Source organism: Chanos chanos, chromosome 6, assembly GCF_902362185.1.
Source record: "Chanos chanos chromosome 6, fChaCha1.1, whole genome shotgun sequence".
Taxonomy (NCBI): Eukaryota; Metazoa; Chordata; class Actinopteri; order Gonorynchiformes; family Chanidae; genus Chanos; species Chanos chanos.
Genome location: NC_044500.1, coordinates 36,496,114 through 36,514,177, shown reverse-complemented (window position 1 = coordinate 36,514,177; position 18,064 = coordinate 36,496,114). Strand labels below are relative to the sequence as shown.

The window sequence follows — 18,064 nt, the reverse complement described above, 5'->3', positions numbered from 1 at the left end:
TGTCAAGAATCAAATACAGAACCAAAAGATCTAGTGAGCTCTCCTGCATAGAAGGCCTAAAGTGGCTCGCTCATGTAAGATAATATGTTCAGTGAACGAAAGTTTGTTCTTATTTATCACAGGTCTCAGTGCTGTGCACACGGGACACTGAACAATAGAGCTGCTATTGTGGTAGATTAAAAATGACCTCTAAGGATGACTGTGTACATTTGTAGCTGTTGGCTCAAAGAATCTTCTTACTACGGAAATGTTTACTGCAAACGTTCTTCTACTGCCCTCTTCAGGTGAAGCACTGACCCTACAATGTGTAAACAACTTGTAGGTCTAATTTTCTTCAGTGTGCTTTCAGGTCATTCAGTAGATATTGGTTACTGCCAGAGCCGGCGCCAGCGGAAAACAAATTGGGGGGGCTGAAATGCAGAGAGGGGGCAGTGACTTAACCCAAAAGACCACGCACACTGCACACTGCTGTACTACCGTTTAACAATTAGTGGCTTGCCTATGTTGTCCTGAGCAGCTGGTTGGTCAGTGCTGGTTGATATGGTAGTCCCAGGGTCCTGTATTGTGTTTTTTTTTTTTTAATCCATTTTCAGATGTCCATTTTGTTTGTTTAAAGCTAGATAACTAAGTTAGCTACCTTCTTGAAATACCATCAGAAAGTTGCCAACTCAGAGTCCACACACAACATTTTAGCGAATTATGGTGGGCTAAATTATGTATTCGTATTTTTAAATAAAAATAAATTTTAAAACTTTATTAGTAAAGGAGACCGATAACCGATATTTGGAACCAATATACATTTGCAGTAAAAATGAAAATCTTGGTGTCAAAATTTAAAATAACACAAACTCCAACACAAAACTTGCAACTATATTTAATTAAAAGAAAACTTTCCAACATTATCTTAAAACAAAAAAAAAAATGCAGGGAGCTCCCAGCAGCATTTCTTAAAGTTAACTGAAAATTGAAAAAAAAAAAAAAAAAAAAAAAACCTCCCCACAGTTTTATAAAGCAAATAAAGAAAAAAAAAAAAAACTGGTGATATTCAAATTTGTACTGAAATTTGAGTCTCAATTAGTAATCCAAATTCAGCAGCACCAGACTGTGGTCCAGAAAGCAGAGTTGCTCAGCATGCTATCCAGTGAGACAGCTCCTCACGAGACTCAACATTAGCTTCATTTTAAGGACCGTCAGCTACCTAAAAACACCAGCTCAGTCGGGTGAGTAATGTTATGTTGTCTGTATGGTAACTAAAATAAGTTCCATTTGCACTGGCACCAACATTACTCAAAGATATGGCTATCACAAACCACCTTGTTATAGTTAAGTAAGTTTCAGTGATTGCACACACACACTGTGAACAGTGAATTTGTCCTCTGTATTTAACCCATCCAACACACCAGTAGCGAACACACAACAGACGCAGGAGCAGTGGGCAGCATTCCTCTGCGCCCGGGGAGCATTAGGCTCAAGGGCACACAGCCATGGATGTTGGGCCTGGGAATCAAACCGGCAACCCTCCAGTCACAAGCCCGGTTCTCTAACCTTTAGACCACAGCTGCCCCGTTAGACCCCAGATGCCCCTAATTTTAGCCAAAAGGCAGAGAAGCGATAACCCCCAAGCTGCCCAGGCGGGAGGACTGCCCCCGCTGACAGGGGCCGTTATGCCGCGGTAGCAGGTGGGAGGGCCTTTTCGGTCCCCACAAAAGCTTTTTCCCAGCATGCCCCCTGGGGCACACACAAGCCGGCGCCTGACCCGGCACACTGCCTCACGGAAGCAGCGTATTCTTAGAAGCCTGTAGTTAACTGTATATCACTACAACAAAGTGCATAATTTGGGCATGAAACTGAGCATGTTTGTCATCGTATAAAGAGATCGTTTTTTTCTGGGGGGGGGGGGGGGGGGGGGGGGGGGCGCGTAGAAGATTGTGATGTTTATTGCAACTTCGGCAATATCTGCTGCCTTACCTTCGAAACACAGCTCCACTCACTCACCGGAGCTGCTCCAGTCTGCAAATTAGTGATGTTGTTGTTGTTCTTGAATGATTCTTTCACTTTGAACTAATCTTATGTATGACTCAGGAGTAACAAGTCGTCTAAGTGGGTGATTCGTTCATTTTCTCCCTAGACCGCACATGCGCGCCACTCAGGCTCAGCTTCGTTCACAAACGGGTCTTTCAGGTCTGTGTCTTCCATTCTCTTGTCACATGACCGCTGTGCAGGCTCAGTGTAGGAATGAGTGATTTGTTCACGACTCATAACTATATGCAGTGATAATGCAAAGTGATATTTTTCCCATATTCTCCCCTTTTGACACTCATGTGGCAACGAACAATGGAAAAATATGCAGTAGCCAAGCAATTTAAGTACAGGAATTGTAACTCAGGTCATCATCATCATCATGATCATAAGGGGATCCAGGGGGTTGCTATTTGTCCTCGTTCTGAGGGTCTTGGACAATTTGGACATACTGCTATGTGAATATCTTACTGACCATTCCTGTAAGGAGCAACCTCACACACCGGATAATACGTGGCAGTAACAGAATTACTAAGAGGATTACACAGACTACTGGGACCACAGTTACCGTTAAGCAATGTCCCCTCCCTCCTCATAGCCCTCGGAACCAGTCTAGCCGACCAGAAGCGGGAGGTGTGGTTGGCACACTTTTCTTCATGTGGTCAGGTAGATCAAAAATGGTCTGGTGGTCATCTGGTATCCAAAAACAGCAGAATGTGTTTAGCACCTTACACATACCTCCCTCTATACACACCTGCTACCATTAAGATGTCTCAGGCCATACGATTTTGAATAACGGCTTCACTGATTGCTTTCATTTCATTATTAATCAGGGTTAATGCATCAGAGGTGTCATTTGCCAGTTGTTGCATCATGTAAGCTAACGCAACAGCAACAGAGAGTGGTAATAAGAGAGCAGTGAGTAAGTTCTCAGTGAGTGACTTGTGGTTTATAGGTTTTCCTGTGGAAGAAAGAAACCCATGATTTGTCCACAGAGCATGGAAGTTGTGACAAACATTAAATGCATATTCAGGATCAGTGTACACAGTGATGTTCTGATCTTTTCCTAGAATAAATGCATGGGTTAGATCAAACAATTCAGCCGCTTGCTCAGAGAGGTGACCAGGAATTTTTGGCACTCTCAACCACAGCCTGTGGGCTGCACACAGCCTACGCAGCACATGGTGAACCATCAGCAGGATTTCTCAGTGCAGAGCCATCTACAAAGAAAACAGAATCAGGGTAAGATAGAGGGGTGTCAAAGAAATCTTCTCTGGGTTTTGTGTTATTGTTCACAATGGCCTCATAGGAATGTGGCTCTCCATCCTCAGTTGTGCGTAAGAGAGTGGAAGGGTCTGGACAGTACAGTGTTTCAGAGTGACATGAGACAGTTAACAATACATTCTGGCAATACAGCATCTTTGCAGGAGTCAAGTGGGCCGTCTTTGCCTGTAAGATGAGCGAGTGAACAGCATGGGGAACACATACAGTTACAGGAATCATTGCAACAAGGTCAGCAGTTGCTAACACAGCTTCAGTTGCAGCTGCTACAACACGCGAACATGGTGTCATAGCTCTTTCAGTGGTTGATAACCTCTTTGAGTAATAGCCAATTGGTCATTGCTTGTTGCCATGGGTCTGGGTCAAAACTGCAGACATGAAACCGTCACGTTTAGAGACCAACAAATTGTACATTTTGTTGTGATCAGGTAGATCTAAACAGGGGCAGCTAGATAAGGCTGTCTTGAGCCTTATAAAAGCCTTTTCATTGTCAGGAGTCCAAGTCAGTCAGTCATGGCTAAATGTTTACCACCGTATGTGATGTCATGCAGTGGTTGTGAGATCTCCATATAATCACTAATACAGGGGTGGCAGCAGCAAGTTATACCCAAAAAGGACATCATTTGCTGTTTGGTTTGTGGTTTTGGAACATCCAAGATTGCTTGGGTATGTTCTAGGCCTAGTTTGCGCCCCTCCAGAATTCTAATATGACCTAAGTAATGAACAGATTGTGACACGAGTAGTAATTCTTTATAACCGTTTTCTGCTATAAAACAGAGTAACAAAACAGTGCCGATTTTGCAAACTTGCTCATCAGTTGACCACAAAAAAAATCATCAATTTACTGAATCAAAATGCATTTCCTAAATCAACAACATTAACAGTAAACCAACAGGAATCAGATGGAACTTGAGACATAAGAGTTACAACATTTGGGACAGTTGGAACAGGATGTTTGGACAGTCTCATTTATTGCTCTGAGGTTTTGTACAAGTCACCAACTGCCATTTGGTTTTTTGGGGGGGGGTTTACTGGCAGTATGGGGATGTTGCACTCAACAATGGTACCACTTGCTATAAATAATTGTTCTGCCACTAGATTTTAATGTTATCTATAAGAAATGTCAGATGTTTTCCCATTACTTTGTACCGTAACCTCAGGGGTAGATTTAGAATCATCAGTAAGCTTGTACATGTCATTGAAGTGTAACTACAGGTGTGTGTGTGTGTTTGGAACAGGGTGCAGTGTTGTATGTATGCATGCCGCTATTCTATGGTCTGACCTGCCGCCGCTGCCTCCTATTGCTGGTTCCAAGGGAACCTTGGTGAAGTCATGGAAACATGAGCTGGTGGTGCATGTGTCCATTGGCCAGGCAGAGCTGCTGGTTGTTCTCTCTGTTCTTGCCCGGTTGGGTAATGAAGTGTCCATAGCCCCTATACTTCAAACAGTTCATTCACCTGATGTCGCATTGTCGCTGCCCTGGCTTTTGCTGTTGCATCCCTTGTGGGCGTGGTCCCCCACGCCCTGGTTCTCTTCCTCCACGTCTGCCATCTTGACTTCAAAGGCCAGTCCTGACACCTCTTAGAGGGGCCATGCCGCTCATTCCTGGAGTGTGTTTGACATCTGTTAGGGATGGAAGATCAGAGGCCTTTACCTTCTGTAGAGATGGAGAGAAGGGCGGCGTGGTGACCACGGGAGCTACTGCTAGGCTGGAGTTGACTGCGCTATGCACCCCTGGTTTATACTGCTCTTCTTTGGTTTTGGCAGTTGCATCACTCGGAAGGTGTTTGCTCCAAGCTCACCATCACTGACGTCCTTGGTACCACCACCTGCACCTGCTTGCGCTTGGACAGAGACTGGAGAAGACTGTTGGGTGGCACATGGAGGAGGCCGATTCCTAAGCTCCCTATCTCTCTCTCCCTATGTTTCTTATCTTTCTTCCTCTTCTCTTCTCCTATTTGCTGTATTCTGTTTCAGCCTATTTTGTAAACTTATCCTACTTTCTTTCTGTCTTTCTGAGACTATTCTCCACTCTTCTCTATGCAGTCTGTATTATTAAGTGTCCCTGTCATATGGTGCTGAAGTGGTACATCCTCAACAACACCCTTACCCCATTTTTCTTCTCCTTCAACACAGCTTAAATCAACGAACAAAAGCTAAATAAAACAAATAGAAAAATAACAAATGGGTAAAAATAAGGGGGTTTTTTTGTTTGTTTGTTTTACATCTGGGCCTTAATAAGAAGAAACCACCAGGAAAAACAAAGTGTAACAGGTTAAAAGAAGAAAACACAGTGACAACACAGCAGTTGGAACATCATCATAATCAGTTCAGTCTCCTGATGACAAATATTACTCTTATAAGTATGGGTTTATCACTTGAGGACATAGTTTAGAAAACATGACAGTAAAGATCCAAAAATAAAAAGAGAGATTTTTTTCTTCTTACTTTAGAGAAATCAGTCCAACATTAACATAACAACACACAGGGATTAATGTCTTAACTGGAGTGGTTCAGTCAAATACAAACATTGTTATAACTATCACTTATAATAATGGGTGGCCTTGTGCCAAATGTGACTCAGGTGAGAACAGGTATTAGTGAACCAGACATTTTACTTATTCCAAATAGTCACATTAAATCAACAAACAAAAACTAGGTAAAATAAAAAACTTGTAGACCTATTTATCTGACTACCTAGTTTCCACTTGACCAAACAGTGCTCACACAAGTCTTTTTTCTTCTCCCTTTTTCAGTGACTCTTTCTCTTACTGTCTCTCATACATGCACCATACACACAGACACATACGCACACAAGCACACAGAAGGCACAAGCACACAGAGGGGCCCCTTCTCTCTGTCTTTCTCCTTCACATGTACCAAATATTCAGACACACAAAGCGCGTGGCAGAGAACAGCAAACAAAATTCCCCCTTCTTTTTTTTTCTTTTTTCTCTACCGGACACCATAAAAGATTTACACAAACAATGTTTTCAATACCACGAAAGACTTAAGGGACAACTCCTTCCAATACCACGAAGGATTTACATAAAAACTCTGATATTCACTTCCACACAAAAATCAAAATTCCATTTTTATCGAAAGCTGTTGCATCCACACAGAAAACGGTTAAAGCTTGATAACACTTCACACTATTTTGTAGTCATTGCATGCTTTTACTCTTAAATTCACGTGGGTATCGAGACCTTCCCTACGTCAATCAATAGGAATGATTCCTAACAACTTACTTATTTTATTAATCTGGATGGAGCATCCACTGGCCGCTCCCCGTGCGTCAGGCGGGATCCAGTCCTCCGTTTGTCGGAGAGGAATTTTCCCTAAGTCTGCCTATGGACTCCTGCGCAGATACCCATCAGTCCAGGCTCAGGAGATGGTCAATGGACTATCCATCCCATCCTTGCTGCCAGATAATTTAAGGGAAATTTGGGGTTTCCAGTATGGAGAGTTGCTAAGTCTCAGAGACAGCTTAAGATGTGATGAGTCATTTTCCTTTATTACATGCACACAGGAGAAGCACTCCTCATGGTTGAAGTACAGTTCTCACCAAGGTTATGGAGTGCAGAGCTTTTCATACAGTAAGGCAAACAAGTCCAAGGACATGTGTGGGGGTTTACAAGATAACTTCTCTCATGGAGCACAGGATACTTGGTGTTCACTCTCAGGTGTTACAAACACACAGAGGCCTTGTCTTCTACATAATACATGCTCATTGTTCTAACACACAGATACATTGTGCAGCATACAGTAATTAAGAAAGCACAGGTCCCTACAACATTAAGACTTCATCATGACAATATGACAATGAAGCACATTGTCCTTCTAAAAGTTGGGGTCATCATGCAAAGCGATATTTTTCCCACACAAGCCTGAGCCATTGGGGACCTGTCCCTACTCAAGGTCCAAGGGACAGAGCCACACATGTCCCTTATGCACTGACTGCTTCATGGGGCCAAGTAAAATAAAGAGCCTCTCAAGACAATGAGAGGACATTGGATTGGACTTTGAGAAGATCTCTGAGGCCAGTGGTTTATCCATTTGTTTTGCCATAGGCCAAGAGAGTCATCTTTCGTTTCCAATATTTTATGATAATCAATGGCCAGAGAAACATCAAATAAATTAATCTGCTCTTTGTTTTAACTGCCTCTCTGGCTGTTTTCTCCCACCTCACATTTGGTCAGTGATACGTGCCATTCCCACTCCCAGGTGTGACACAACACATATCATTAAGCTAAGAAGTTTTTTGTTTTTTGCTTTTAATCTTCAATGCAATTCAAGGAAAGAAGACATGAAACAATAGAACCTACCTTATCTAAATTCTCAAAACTCAAAAAAGCACACATTACATGGTGCAGTTTCTTGCTATCTTAAATCAAACAGAATTGTCTCTTACATCACAAAAGAATGTAATCTTGACATTATCTGTTTAACTCACATACAGAGCAAGCATAATCTGTGACAATGGTGAACAAATTCAGTCTATGGTCTTAAGGGAATGATATGGTTCTCTGTATCACTGTTGGTGAGTGAATTCAACTTGGTTGGTTATGAGTGGTGGTGAGTGTAACCACACAGCAATCTAAGTCAACATTTGAATATCTGAACCAATCTTTCCTGTTGCATGTGAATGAGTAGTCATGTTCCTCTCCTCTTCTTTCAGTCTACACTGCTAAATGACAAGCTACAGCTCTGCTGCTCAGAGAGAGGAGAGAGTGTACAGCATTTCCCCGCAGTAATTACAGGTAAAATGCATGTACTATATATTCATTAGGACCTGACCGACATAGGATTTTGATACTGATGATTTAAATATCAGATAATAATGTATCAGCCGATTTTTTTTTTTTTTTAGAAACAATGACACAAACCAGTTTTTCCTAACATTTGTTATGTGCAGTTATGTTAGAGTCCTCACCAAGATGACATGACATAATGTAGTTTAAAAATAGACTTGTTTTATTGTCATAAGTAGCGCTTTGAACAAAGGTATAACAAAATATATTTAAATTTTGACAAATAATGCTTTGAACTGATACAGTGATCTAGAGTAAACGCTGCTGCTGAACGCATCTAATACTATATGACAGTGGTCATGTCATATCGAGGACTTGCGACTTTGGGATTTCACACGTCACGTTTTAAAGAGAAACTTTGTTTGGCTACCAAACCATTTTAGATCCTTTCTCAGCTCACGTTTATTTACATCTCACCTCTGGGTAAACAATTTCCAATGCACTGACTGTAAACTACAGACATGCGAGTCGCAAATATATTTAGCATTGCTTCATTTAGGCAGAATAAGTTAAACACTACAGTTTAATTGCTTATTAACGTTAGCGGTTCTCCACTGATAAACATGGCATTAGCTTGTTTTGTCGGTAACCTAATTTAGTAATGGACAGCATTATGAGCTGCTACAAGCGATGTTGCCAGAGAAAGTTTTTAGAAGAGAGGAGGGAGAAATGACAAGACTGTTGTTTGTTTACTCGCTAGAATTACATTGCTGTTTCATAAATAAACCTAAAATTAAGTTTGTCAACAGTTTAGTCTACACCACTCAACTACTGTAACATAAAAAATTAATTTTGATGTTGGACTGCCTGTACCGGCTTTCAAGTTACTGCAGCAAAACCAGGCATGGCTGACATGAATGTCATAACAAAGTTGAAGGATCCAGCTTCCTTGTCTTTTTTAATTGTCATTTATTGGCCGTTATAAACGCTTTATAAACCGATTTATCTGCAATTAGCTTGTATTGGCCGATAACATCGGCACGCCGATTTATCGGTCGGGCTCTAATATCCATTATAATCAAGCCTTTCCAAAAATGTTAAAGAATGGTACATTGAAAAGTCAGGGTTTTCTTATTCCACACTGCTGTTGCTTTATAGTTAGACTGAAAACAAGTATTTCTGCCACTAAAGTTTTCTCAGTCATAGAGGACACTGAATTTTTGTTGGTACTTGTGTATGTTTTATCAAAAAGAGGATGAGTTAGTTATTACAGATGATCATAATTATTATGCACTAAGGAATACTGAAAAACTCTTACTGCTTTTAGAATGAACGTGTTCAGAAATAAATTGGAAACTGAGATAGGACACACAGGAGGACAATTTTAACATATTTTTGTTTAAACTATGGTCTTGCATCAGCACATCAGGGTTCAGAATGTTTTGAGCATCTCAGATCATCATCTTCTGCCAACATTCCTGTAGGCGAAGAGCAAAAGCTCTCATACACTCTCTTCAGGCCGTTGCCTAGAATTGAAGAACAGACAGCGAGAAACAGAATGCTGCAGCAAACACATATATCTCCTCCAGCTTACCAAACACCTTTTGGGCAGTATTTTTATTATCTTGAGGCAAGATTGCTGTCTCCTGTTTTGCTTCCCCATCTAAAGAGTTTAAGAACTAATCTAGCTGACACTCTGATGAGATTCCATACAGTCTAAACCACATCTCCAAGTCATTTTGCCATTATTTAAAAGTAATTTCATTTGCCCCTGTACCCCCAGAAAATGTAGAGCAAGGCATCATGAATGTAAAGAAAGTCAGCACTGAAAAGGCTTTCAGTCTTCCGCCTCCTTCACTCTCATTGTGGGACATCTTCAGCCTGAGTTGGTCCTGCCAGCTACGCCAAAGATGTAACGAGATTCTTTTTGACCAAGTCATTGTAAAGCACCAAAGAAGAGTCAGAGGGAGAATGTGAATCAATTATAATTTTACTGAAGCCAACATCAAATAGGGAAGCAGGAAGGACAGGGGTAGCAGCCTACTACCAGGGTTTAGGGCCACACTTGAAGCAAGCAAAAACATAAAGTGAATAAACCGTAAAGGTGTAACAGTTCTGAAGCCAAGCCTGAAACCACGATACAGGGTCTCCAGGGTCTCGTGTTGTGGTTCCGTGATACCAACCCCTCCCCAACCCCAACCCACTGCCACCGCTGTACACCTTTTTGAGCTCTCACCACGTTACTAATGTAACAAAACTCATTTTTCATTTCACAATTAACACTATTAACACTGTAAGTTTATTTATCTGTTTATTTAGCTCTTTAAAATTAGGGCAAGCTGTATATTTTTAGGAGTGTAACAGTACACATATTTGGTACAGGACGTTCGGTTTGGTGCACGTTGTGATCCGAGTGAATATAGTCAAGTTTCGGGTATGTCGCTGGCAGTACATCAAACATGATTACTCATTTGAGACGGCATCATCCAAATGTTAATACCACCTGTACAAGGAAAAAACACAGAGGAGTGCAAACTGGAAATTACAGCCTGGGAGGCTGGTCATTTCTTGGGCTGATATGCGGGGGATGCCCCAAGCGAGGCTGAGCTGCCTTATCAGGGCCACGTACGATACCCTGCCCAGTCACCGGAACCTGCATCTCTGGGACTCCCACACCCTGTTTACACCTTGCATTAAGATCTGACTTGAGTGATCCGATCACTAGTGGACAGCTCAAAACTAAAGGTGTAAATGCATCCAATGCGCATTGAGGTTGCATCAAGATCCGATCACTCAGACCACATTCGGAGGTGGTCTGGATCGCATATGACCACATTCGTATAGCAGTGTAAACACGAATGTAAAGTCGACCGCATTGAACGACTGCCTACTCAACTGACGTCCTATGTGTAAGCGGAAGTACAAACTCTTTCGAGTATATACACACTCGCCAGCGGCGTCACATTAAAGTGCCACAACAAGCAACAACAACAGGCAAAATGGACATTGTTTTGATTTCTTCCTCTTCTTTTACTTTCCGACAGACTAGGCATGGGAAGTGCCTTGATGCCTCCCACCGATTAAAAACAACAACGCTTAACGTGAAAAAGCTTAACGTGGCTTAATGTTCCAAAACTGCGATCAGTGATCACCAAATTTCTCTTGGACATCTCTTGTCAGAAAGGCCTCCTGTCAAAAAATCAAAATCGAAATCCTAGGAGAATGGTCATTATCTCGCGTTAAGCATTTTCCTCTCCATTGACGCCCAGTATATCAGGAAACAGCTTATCCTGCCTTAATGTCCCAAAACAGTGATCAATGATCACCAAATTTGTCTGACATCTCACGTGTCATAAGCACCATCTCCAGTCAAAAAAACACACCTAAAATTCAATGAAAGGGGTAACGTGTTGGAAATGATTTACGTGTTTATTTGCATATAAAGCGGGGAATTGAGATCCGATCTCAAGTGGTCACTCGAGACACGTATTCTAAAGCCAGGTGTAAACGGGCGTACTTAGAGCTGTCCATTTGTGCCCGGATCACCAAAATCAGATCTTAATGCAAGGTGTAAACAGGGCCCTAAAATCCAAGCTTGCAACACATCCTTTCTGGCTGCAAGGCAGCATTGACGCAGGGCTGGTGCAGACAGTGCCACGACTGGGTCCTGCATAAGCAAGCCAAAACTGCAAACAGTGCCAGCCCGGTATCATCACAGCAGCTGATCCAGTTTGTCAGACAAGGGGGTGAGGCTCAGAGCAGCAGCACTAGGGAGTGGTTCCTCCTCTCACCCAGAGGTGAGTGGAACATGAGAGCTGACCTCTATCTCCAGTTAAAGTTCCCACCTGAGATCACCGCACCCTCCATACAGCAGATGTCACACTCTGGTCCACCCCCACTAGCATAGTTATTATGGCTAAGTTGACTAAGTTGAGTTGGCAGCTGTGTGCTCTCAAGCAGGGTGGAGGGAGTTAACCTACCCAGTGGAAATGATTAGAGGAGCGAAACATCAGTGAAGGCTGGCTCCCAGCTGACCCACCTGTGCTTATACCTGACCCAGGGATGGGCCAGTGAGGGACAAGTGACCAGTTTCTGGGTCAAGGCAATTCAAGATCAACAGGAGTTCCGCCTTGTGACAATGAGTTGTGGTTCCCTTACAGACAGTTGGAACAATTCAAGCAAGGCTTTCAAACTGAACACTGAGAGCAAAATACCAACTGAGATGTCATAGTTTGTACAACTTAAGTTAAAAAATGGTTGTTGCTATTAGTTATAAATGACATGACAATTTGTGTCAGAGCGTCATAATACTATTCTAGTGCTGATATGTACTGTAATGAGATGCCTATTTTTCTGATCACTGTGTCCCCCACACAGGACTTTGTGGATATGGTGTGTCTATGGTGCGTGCTGGTCCTACTGACACTGCTCCCTGCCTCACAGAGCACCGCAGGGGTCAAAGTCAGACTAACACAAAAAGCACTGGAGTATGGTGAGTGAGGGCATAAGCCACAGGAAAAAATGATTTGCAAATATAACTTATATTACAATGTAAAGATTACAATCACCAGTTTCCCATGATCTGTGATTATGTTTTTCATCACAGGTCGACAGATTGGGATTACTGTTTTGCAACAAAAACTCAAAACCATTACGGTGCCTGACTTTTCTGGGTCTACGCGTGTGCGTCCCATTGGAAAAGTCCGATTCAGTTTTACGAGGTAAGCAAAGTCCTAGTTATGATCATTAAAGCACAATATATGACCATGTCAACTCTAATAAGGAAAGTATAGGCAGTAATAATTGTCAAAGTATTGTCAGTAGACAGCTTTGTGAAATAATACATCTTAGCCCTATCCCCTTTAAGTGACTAAATGTGTTCCATGCCTTTCAGGATGCGAATAGTGAGTCTTGGGTTGCCCAAGTCTGCCGTGGGTCTGGTGCCTGGCACTTCTGTCAAGTTTTCCATTAGAAATGCCTTCATCAAGATGCAGGGCAACTGGAGAGTCAAATACTTGTTCATGTAAGTCCTGAATAAAGGAACTAATTTTTTATTTGATGGAATGTATAAGGATTTCTGATGTCAAAACACTTGAAAAATCATCTCAAGGCTTGTTCTGATTGTGTGGATCTATGTAGAAGGGACAGTGGCTCTTTTGACCTGAGTGTGAACGACTTGACCATCACCACTAGCATTGCCATTCTGAGAGATGCGACTGGACGCCCGGCTGTCAACAGTGCCGGCTGTTCAGCAACTGTGGGCAGTGCTAAAGTCAAGTTCCGCGGTGGGGCCAGGTAAGTGTTAAAATAATTCAGTGTAATGTAATACGTCATAGCACGTCACAATAGGAACATAAATACGATAGCAACAGTCTCTCATAAATAAAAGTGCCATAAAGGGACATATTTAACAACAAACACTGAAACTTCATCATGTTTGATAATGCTGTTGTTATTAAATTATGTTTCAGAGTGGTTGATTCAACAATCGAGTGCCAAGATAATATTATATGACTATGGGAAATGTAACAGCATATTATTTACCAGGCTAAAATCTTTAAACCACACAGAGTAATAAAGCTTACTTTTTGACAACAGCTGGTTATACAACCTCTTCCGTTCCTCTGCTGGTAAGGCTATACGCAAAGCCTTGGAGAAAAAGGTAACCACTTCAAATTCTGAGAACAAACAATATGAAATATCTCTATTAAGCAACATTTAGTACTTTGTGATAACATTTTGTGAAAATATCACCAAAACTGCTTTTTTCAGATCTGCCCCTTGGTGGCTAAAACGATTCCAGATATGAACCCCCGTCTGAAAACATTAAATGGTATGACTTTTCAGTTCTGGGTAGAGGTGTAATCCTTCACCCTGTTCACTGTTTGATTTGTTCTTCAGCTTTTGAGCCACAGATTGGTTTGTATCACAGTTTAGGTTGCAAGAGAACTCTACTTAAACATGTACAATTTTAATACAAAAAGAACAAATTTAATACAAACAGAAACAATGCTCTGAAAAAAAAGAGAATGAAAGAAAAGAAATACTCAGTGCTATTCATTTTAAGATTCCATTTTCAGGAAAACAAGTGTAAGCAAACTTCATTTTAGCAGTTATTTTAAGGCTCCCCTCCATGACAACAGGTGCAAGAAATCTAAGCATCAATACCTTTAAGGTTCTTCATCAAGAGGATGACTGAAACTAATCTCAGTTGTTGCAAATGGGTTGGTTTAGCGGACCTTATGTACAGAGGCTGAGATGAAAAAAAAGTTTGAGGTTTACGAAACCCATACTGTCAATCAAACTGAGGCCTAAAAAATTGCGTTTTTTGCGTTTCTGGGCAAATTTAACAAAACTGATATTGCAGTGAACTTTACTTATTGCATTTTCTGTCATCATTCAGTTCTGGCTAAAGTGGACAAGTATGCTGAAATTGAGTACTCAATGGTGGCATCTCCTGTTATCTCAAAAGAATCCATTGATCTAAGTTTAAAGGTGAGGACAATTCATATCATCCTCATCAACTGAGTGCTCAAAGATATTACAGGCCATGTCATTTTTGAGCAGAGAACACAAAGGTTTGTTACCCTGACTGTGTCTTTTTCTCAGGGGGAGTTTTATAATATTGGTCAGCATCGAGAGCCTCCATTCTCCCCGACACCTTTTTCACTGCCCCTTCAGAACAGCAATATGCTCTACATTGGTTTGTCTGCTTTCACTGTCAACTCAGCGGCCTTTGTGTATCACACTGCTGGAGCCCTTAGCTTGTACATCACAGATGACATGGTGAGTCTTTATATTAAAGCCAGGTGTGGCATAAGCTCTGAACTCTCAGAGACCAGAAAAATTAGGCAACCACAGGCAAACGATATAACTCACCTGTAATTCATGCCTTATGTGATGCCTCACTTATTTCCTTTATAGATTCCATCCAACATTCCCATTCGACTGAACACCAGAACATTCGGAACATTTATTCCACAGGTACAGTACTCACACTGTTTCATGGAAACAATCATTGTTTATACATTTCATTTGTATCATCTGTATATTTCTCTGTAAGTTTAAGTGTATATGAAATGTAATATCCACACAAACCTCCTCATATCTTTTTTAAATGACTTAAAATTCATTTGCTGATGTTGATCTGAATGTCAGATAACCAGACAGGTCAGTTTCCTTTCAGATTGCCAAAATGTACCCTGGTTTGATGATGAAGCTGCACATGAAAACAGCAAAGGTGCCCATCATCACCTTTCAGCCCAACAATGTGACAGTGCAGGCCAGCAGTACAGTCACAGCCTATGCCATTCAGCCCAGTGCTACACTCTCTCCTCTGTTTGTACTCAACCTGGTGAGTAACACAAACAAAACTGAATATGAATTTGATCCGAATGTCACGTCCTGGTTTTTCTCTCTCTCTCTTTTCCTCTCTGGTCTCTCTCTCTGGTCCTTCTCTGTACCCCTCTGGTCTTTCTCTGTTTCTCTCTGTCCCCCTCTGGTCCCTGTCTGTTTCTCTTTCGTTAGTTCCTCTCGTTTTCCACCCCCTCTAGTAGTCAGTTCTAGACTGTCTTTAGTTAGTTAAACCTCATTAAGCCTCGTTTAGTTCTGTTTAAGTACTCCTTGGATTGCTCTGTTTCTTGGTCTTGCATTATTTGTGCTGAGTACCATGTCACGTTACTCTGCCTTTTGGCCGCCTTGAAAACCTGAGATCTTCATTCTATAACTTTTGGAAGTCTTTGTTGATTTTGAATAAACAAAGAAACTAACCCACAAATGCATCCAACTTTCTTATCACATTGTGACACCGAAACAGAACAGTCCTCAACATCTAAACTCTACCCACAGGATGCCAGTGTCAGTGCTCGCATTTATGTGACCGGTCTGAAAGTGGCTGGATCTTTGACTCTAAACAGGTGTGTATGTCAGAGTTTAAGAGTTTGTACATCACTTCAAAAAAATCATTTTGACCAAAAAACCATAGCAAAGGATATCCATGCTGAGATATTTTCATTGTCCTCTCAGCTTTGAAATGACCTTAGGAAAAAGCTATGTGGGACTATTCCAGGTAAGAGAAACAAATTTACAATAAAATTTGTACAACAACATTTATAATCAGAATCTCTTTCATATAAATATATTTTTCAACAGGTGAAACCGCTTGATACAATTTTTGCGACGGTCCTGAGATGGGCTGTTTTACCCATTGTTAATGGTAAGGGCTTTATTTAGGTACACTTTACATTGAAGTGACTGTGCATGTTTTGAGAACGGATTTTCTATGAGTAACATATCTATCCACAGTTAACCTTAGGAAAGGTTATCCTCTGCCTGCTGTTGGAAAAATGAATCTGATCAACCCTAAGCTCCAGGTGCTGCAGGTGAGACTGAGAAAGCACTGAGTTTATTTGTTCAGTAATGAAATTCATGATAGACTTTAATAATGGCTTTTCTTTATAGGACTACGCACTGATCGGGACGGACTTAAAATTCACTGGATGAGTCTCTCATGAGGTGGTTCCGTGGGAAAAATATTGCTTTGCATTATGATTTTAACTTTTAGAAGGAAAATGTGCTTCATGACTATTGTCATGATGAAGTATTAATACTGTAGGGACTTGTGCTTGCTTAATTACTGTATGCTGCAAAATATATCTGTGTGTTAGAACAATGAGCATTTATCATGTAGAAGACAAGGCCTCTGTGTGTGTCTAACACCTGGGAAGCGAACACCAAGCATCCTGTGCTCCATGAAGCATCCTGTGCTCCATGGATTTATTTGTCTTACTGTATGAAAAGCTCTGCGCTCCTGAACCTCGGTGGGAACTGTGCTTTATCTCTGAGGTGTGCTTCTCCCATGCTGCATGAAATAAAGAGAAAATGATTCATCACATTTGAAGTTTGTCTCTGAGATTTAGCAACTCTCCATACAGAAGACTTCAAGTTTCCCTTACAGTTCCACTACAAAATGCCAAAGAACATGATTAAACATTAGCTAAGCCATCCTGACTTTGAAGGCCAATTAGTAAATGATCAGCCATCCACTTTTATAATACTTTTATTATGCTACCATGTAAAGTGGAAATAATAAGGAATAGATTGCTAAAGAAAATGGGCTCATCGTTGTTGGGGCCATAGACATTTACTAGAATCAGCTCTTCATTGACTAACGTATCCTGGATGATAGGAGCGTATGATTTGGCTAGAAAGTAAATGTGTCTCCTGTAAGAACACTACTTTAGACTGAGAATGCTTGATTCTAGTCATAACCTGTTTTAATTTTACAAACCCTCATTGGCCTCTGACATTCCAAGAAGCTATGCTAAATCTGGTGTCCCTAGTCATGCACAATACTGTAGGAGCATGGAATAGTCCCTGTCACATAAACTACAGCATAATGATTAAGGGTGTAACGGTTCTGAAACCGAGACCGAAACTGCGATACAACTTCCACAGTCTTCTGTATTCCAAAACCACGATCCCAAAACCCTGTCCCCTCCATCCCCCAACCCCAACTCGCTTCCAACTGCTGCAGGTGCAGCCTATTGAGCACTCATTACGTTACTAATGTAACAAAACTCATTTTTCCTTTCACGGTTAACACTATAACACATATAAGTCTTGAAATTATTATTCTATTTAAAGTTACGTCAAGCTGTATATTTTGTGTTGGGGGTATAATGGTACACATATTCGGTACAGGATGTTCTGTTCAGTGCGCGATGTGATCCGAGTAAATATAGTCTAGCTATAACCATGGACATTACATGCGTAACTTTTTTATGCTCTGACGGTCAGTCGATCAAAACGTCAGCGAATAAAGTGATACTTGACAAGATACAGTGTGGCCTCTCTTCTACATTTCTATTTGCAGAACGTAAGTTAAAAGTTTCCTCTCCGATTCCATAAGGGGGCCGTAACTTAGCAACTGAATTAGCACGTGCTCAGTGACGCAGCCTCATAAGCATGGTGACTGTAAAGCCAGAGCTTGAAGACCCTCTCATATTCTTAAG

General features: G+C 41.3%; 1 protein-coding gene across 1 annotated transcript; it reads left to right on the top strand.

The window, feature by feature from the left end:
• The first annotated feature begins 12,440 nt into the window (after positions 1-12,440).
• Positions 12,441-16,553, top strand: LOC115814570 (bactericidal permeability-increasing protein-like). Its single transcript, XM_030777460.1, has 15 exons — positions 12,441-12,543; positions 12,658-12,772; positions 12,946-13,074; positions 13,191-13,346; positions 13,650-13,713; positions 13,824-13,884; positions 14,455-14,546; positions 14,661-14,837; positions 14,976-15,035; positions 15,238-15,405; positions 15,900-15,967; positions 16,077-16,119; positions 16,203-16,266; positions 16,356-16,432; positions 16,512-16,553. The coding sequence occupies exons 1-15, from the start codon at positions 12,441-12,443 to the stop codon at positions 16,551-16,553; spliced, it is 1,419 nt and encodes a 472-aa protein (XP_030633320.1).
• The last annotated feature ends 1,511 nt before the right edge of the window (positions 16,554-18,064 follow it).

Excerpts from the sequence above, each read along its gene's own strand:
- LOC115814570 (XM_030777460.1), top strand. The coding sequence starts at position 12,441 with ATGGTGTGTCTATGGTGCGTGCTGGTCCTACTGACACTGCTCCCTGCC. Across the intron at positions 13,075-13,190 it reads AGAGTCAAATACTTGTTCAT|AAGGGACAGTGGCTCTTTTG; the intron begins GTAAGTCCTGAA and ends GGATCTATGTAG. Across the intron at positions 14,838-14,975 it reads TGTACATCACAGATGACATG|ATTCCATCCAACATTCCCAT; the intron begins GTGAGTCTTTAT and ends TTTCCTTTATAG.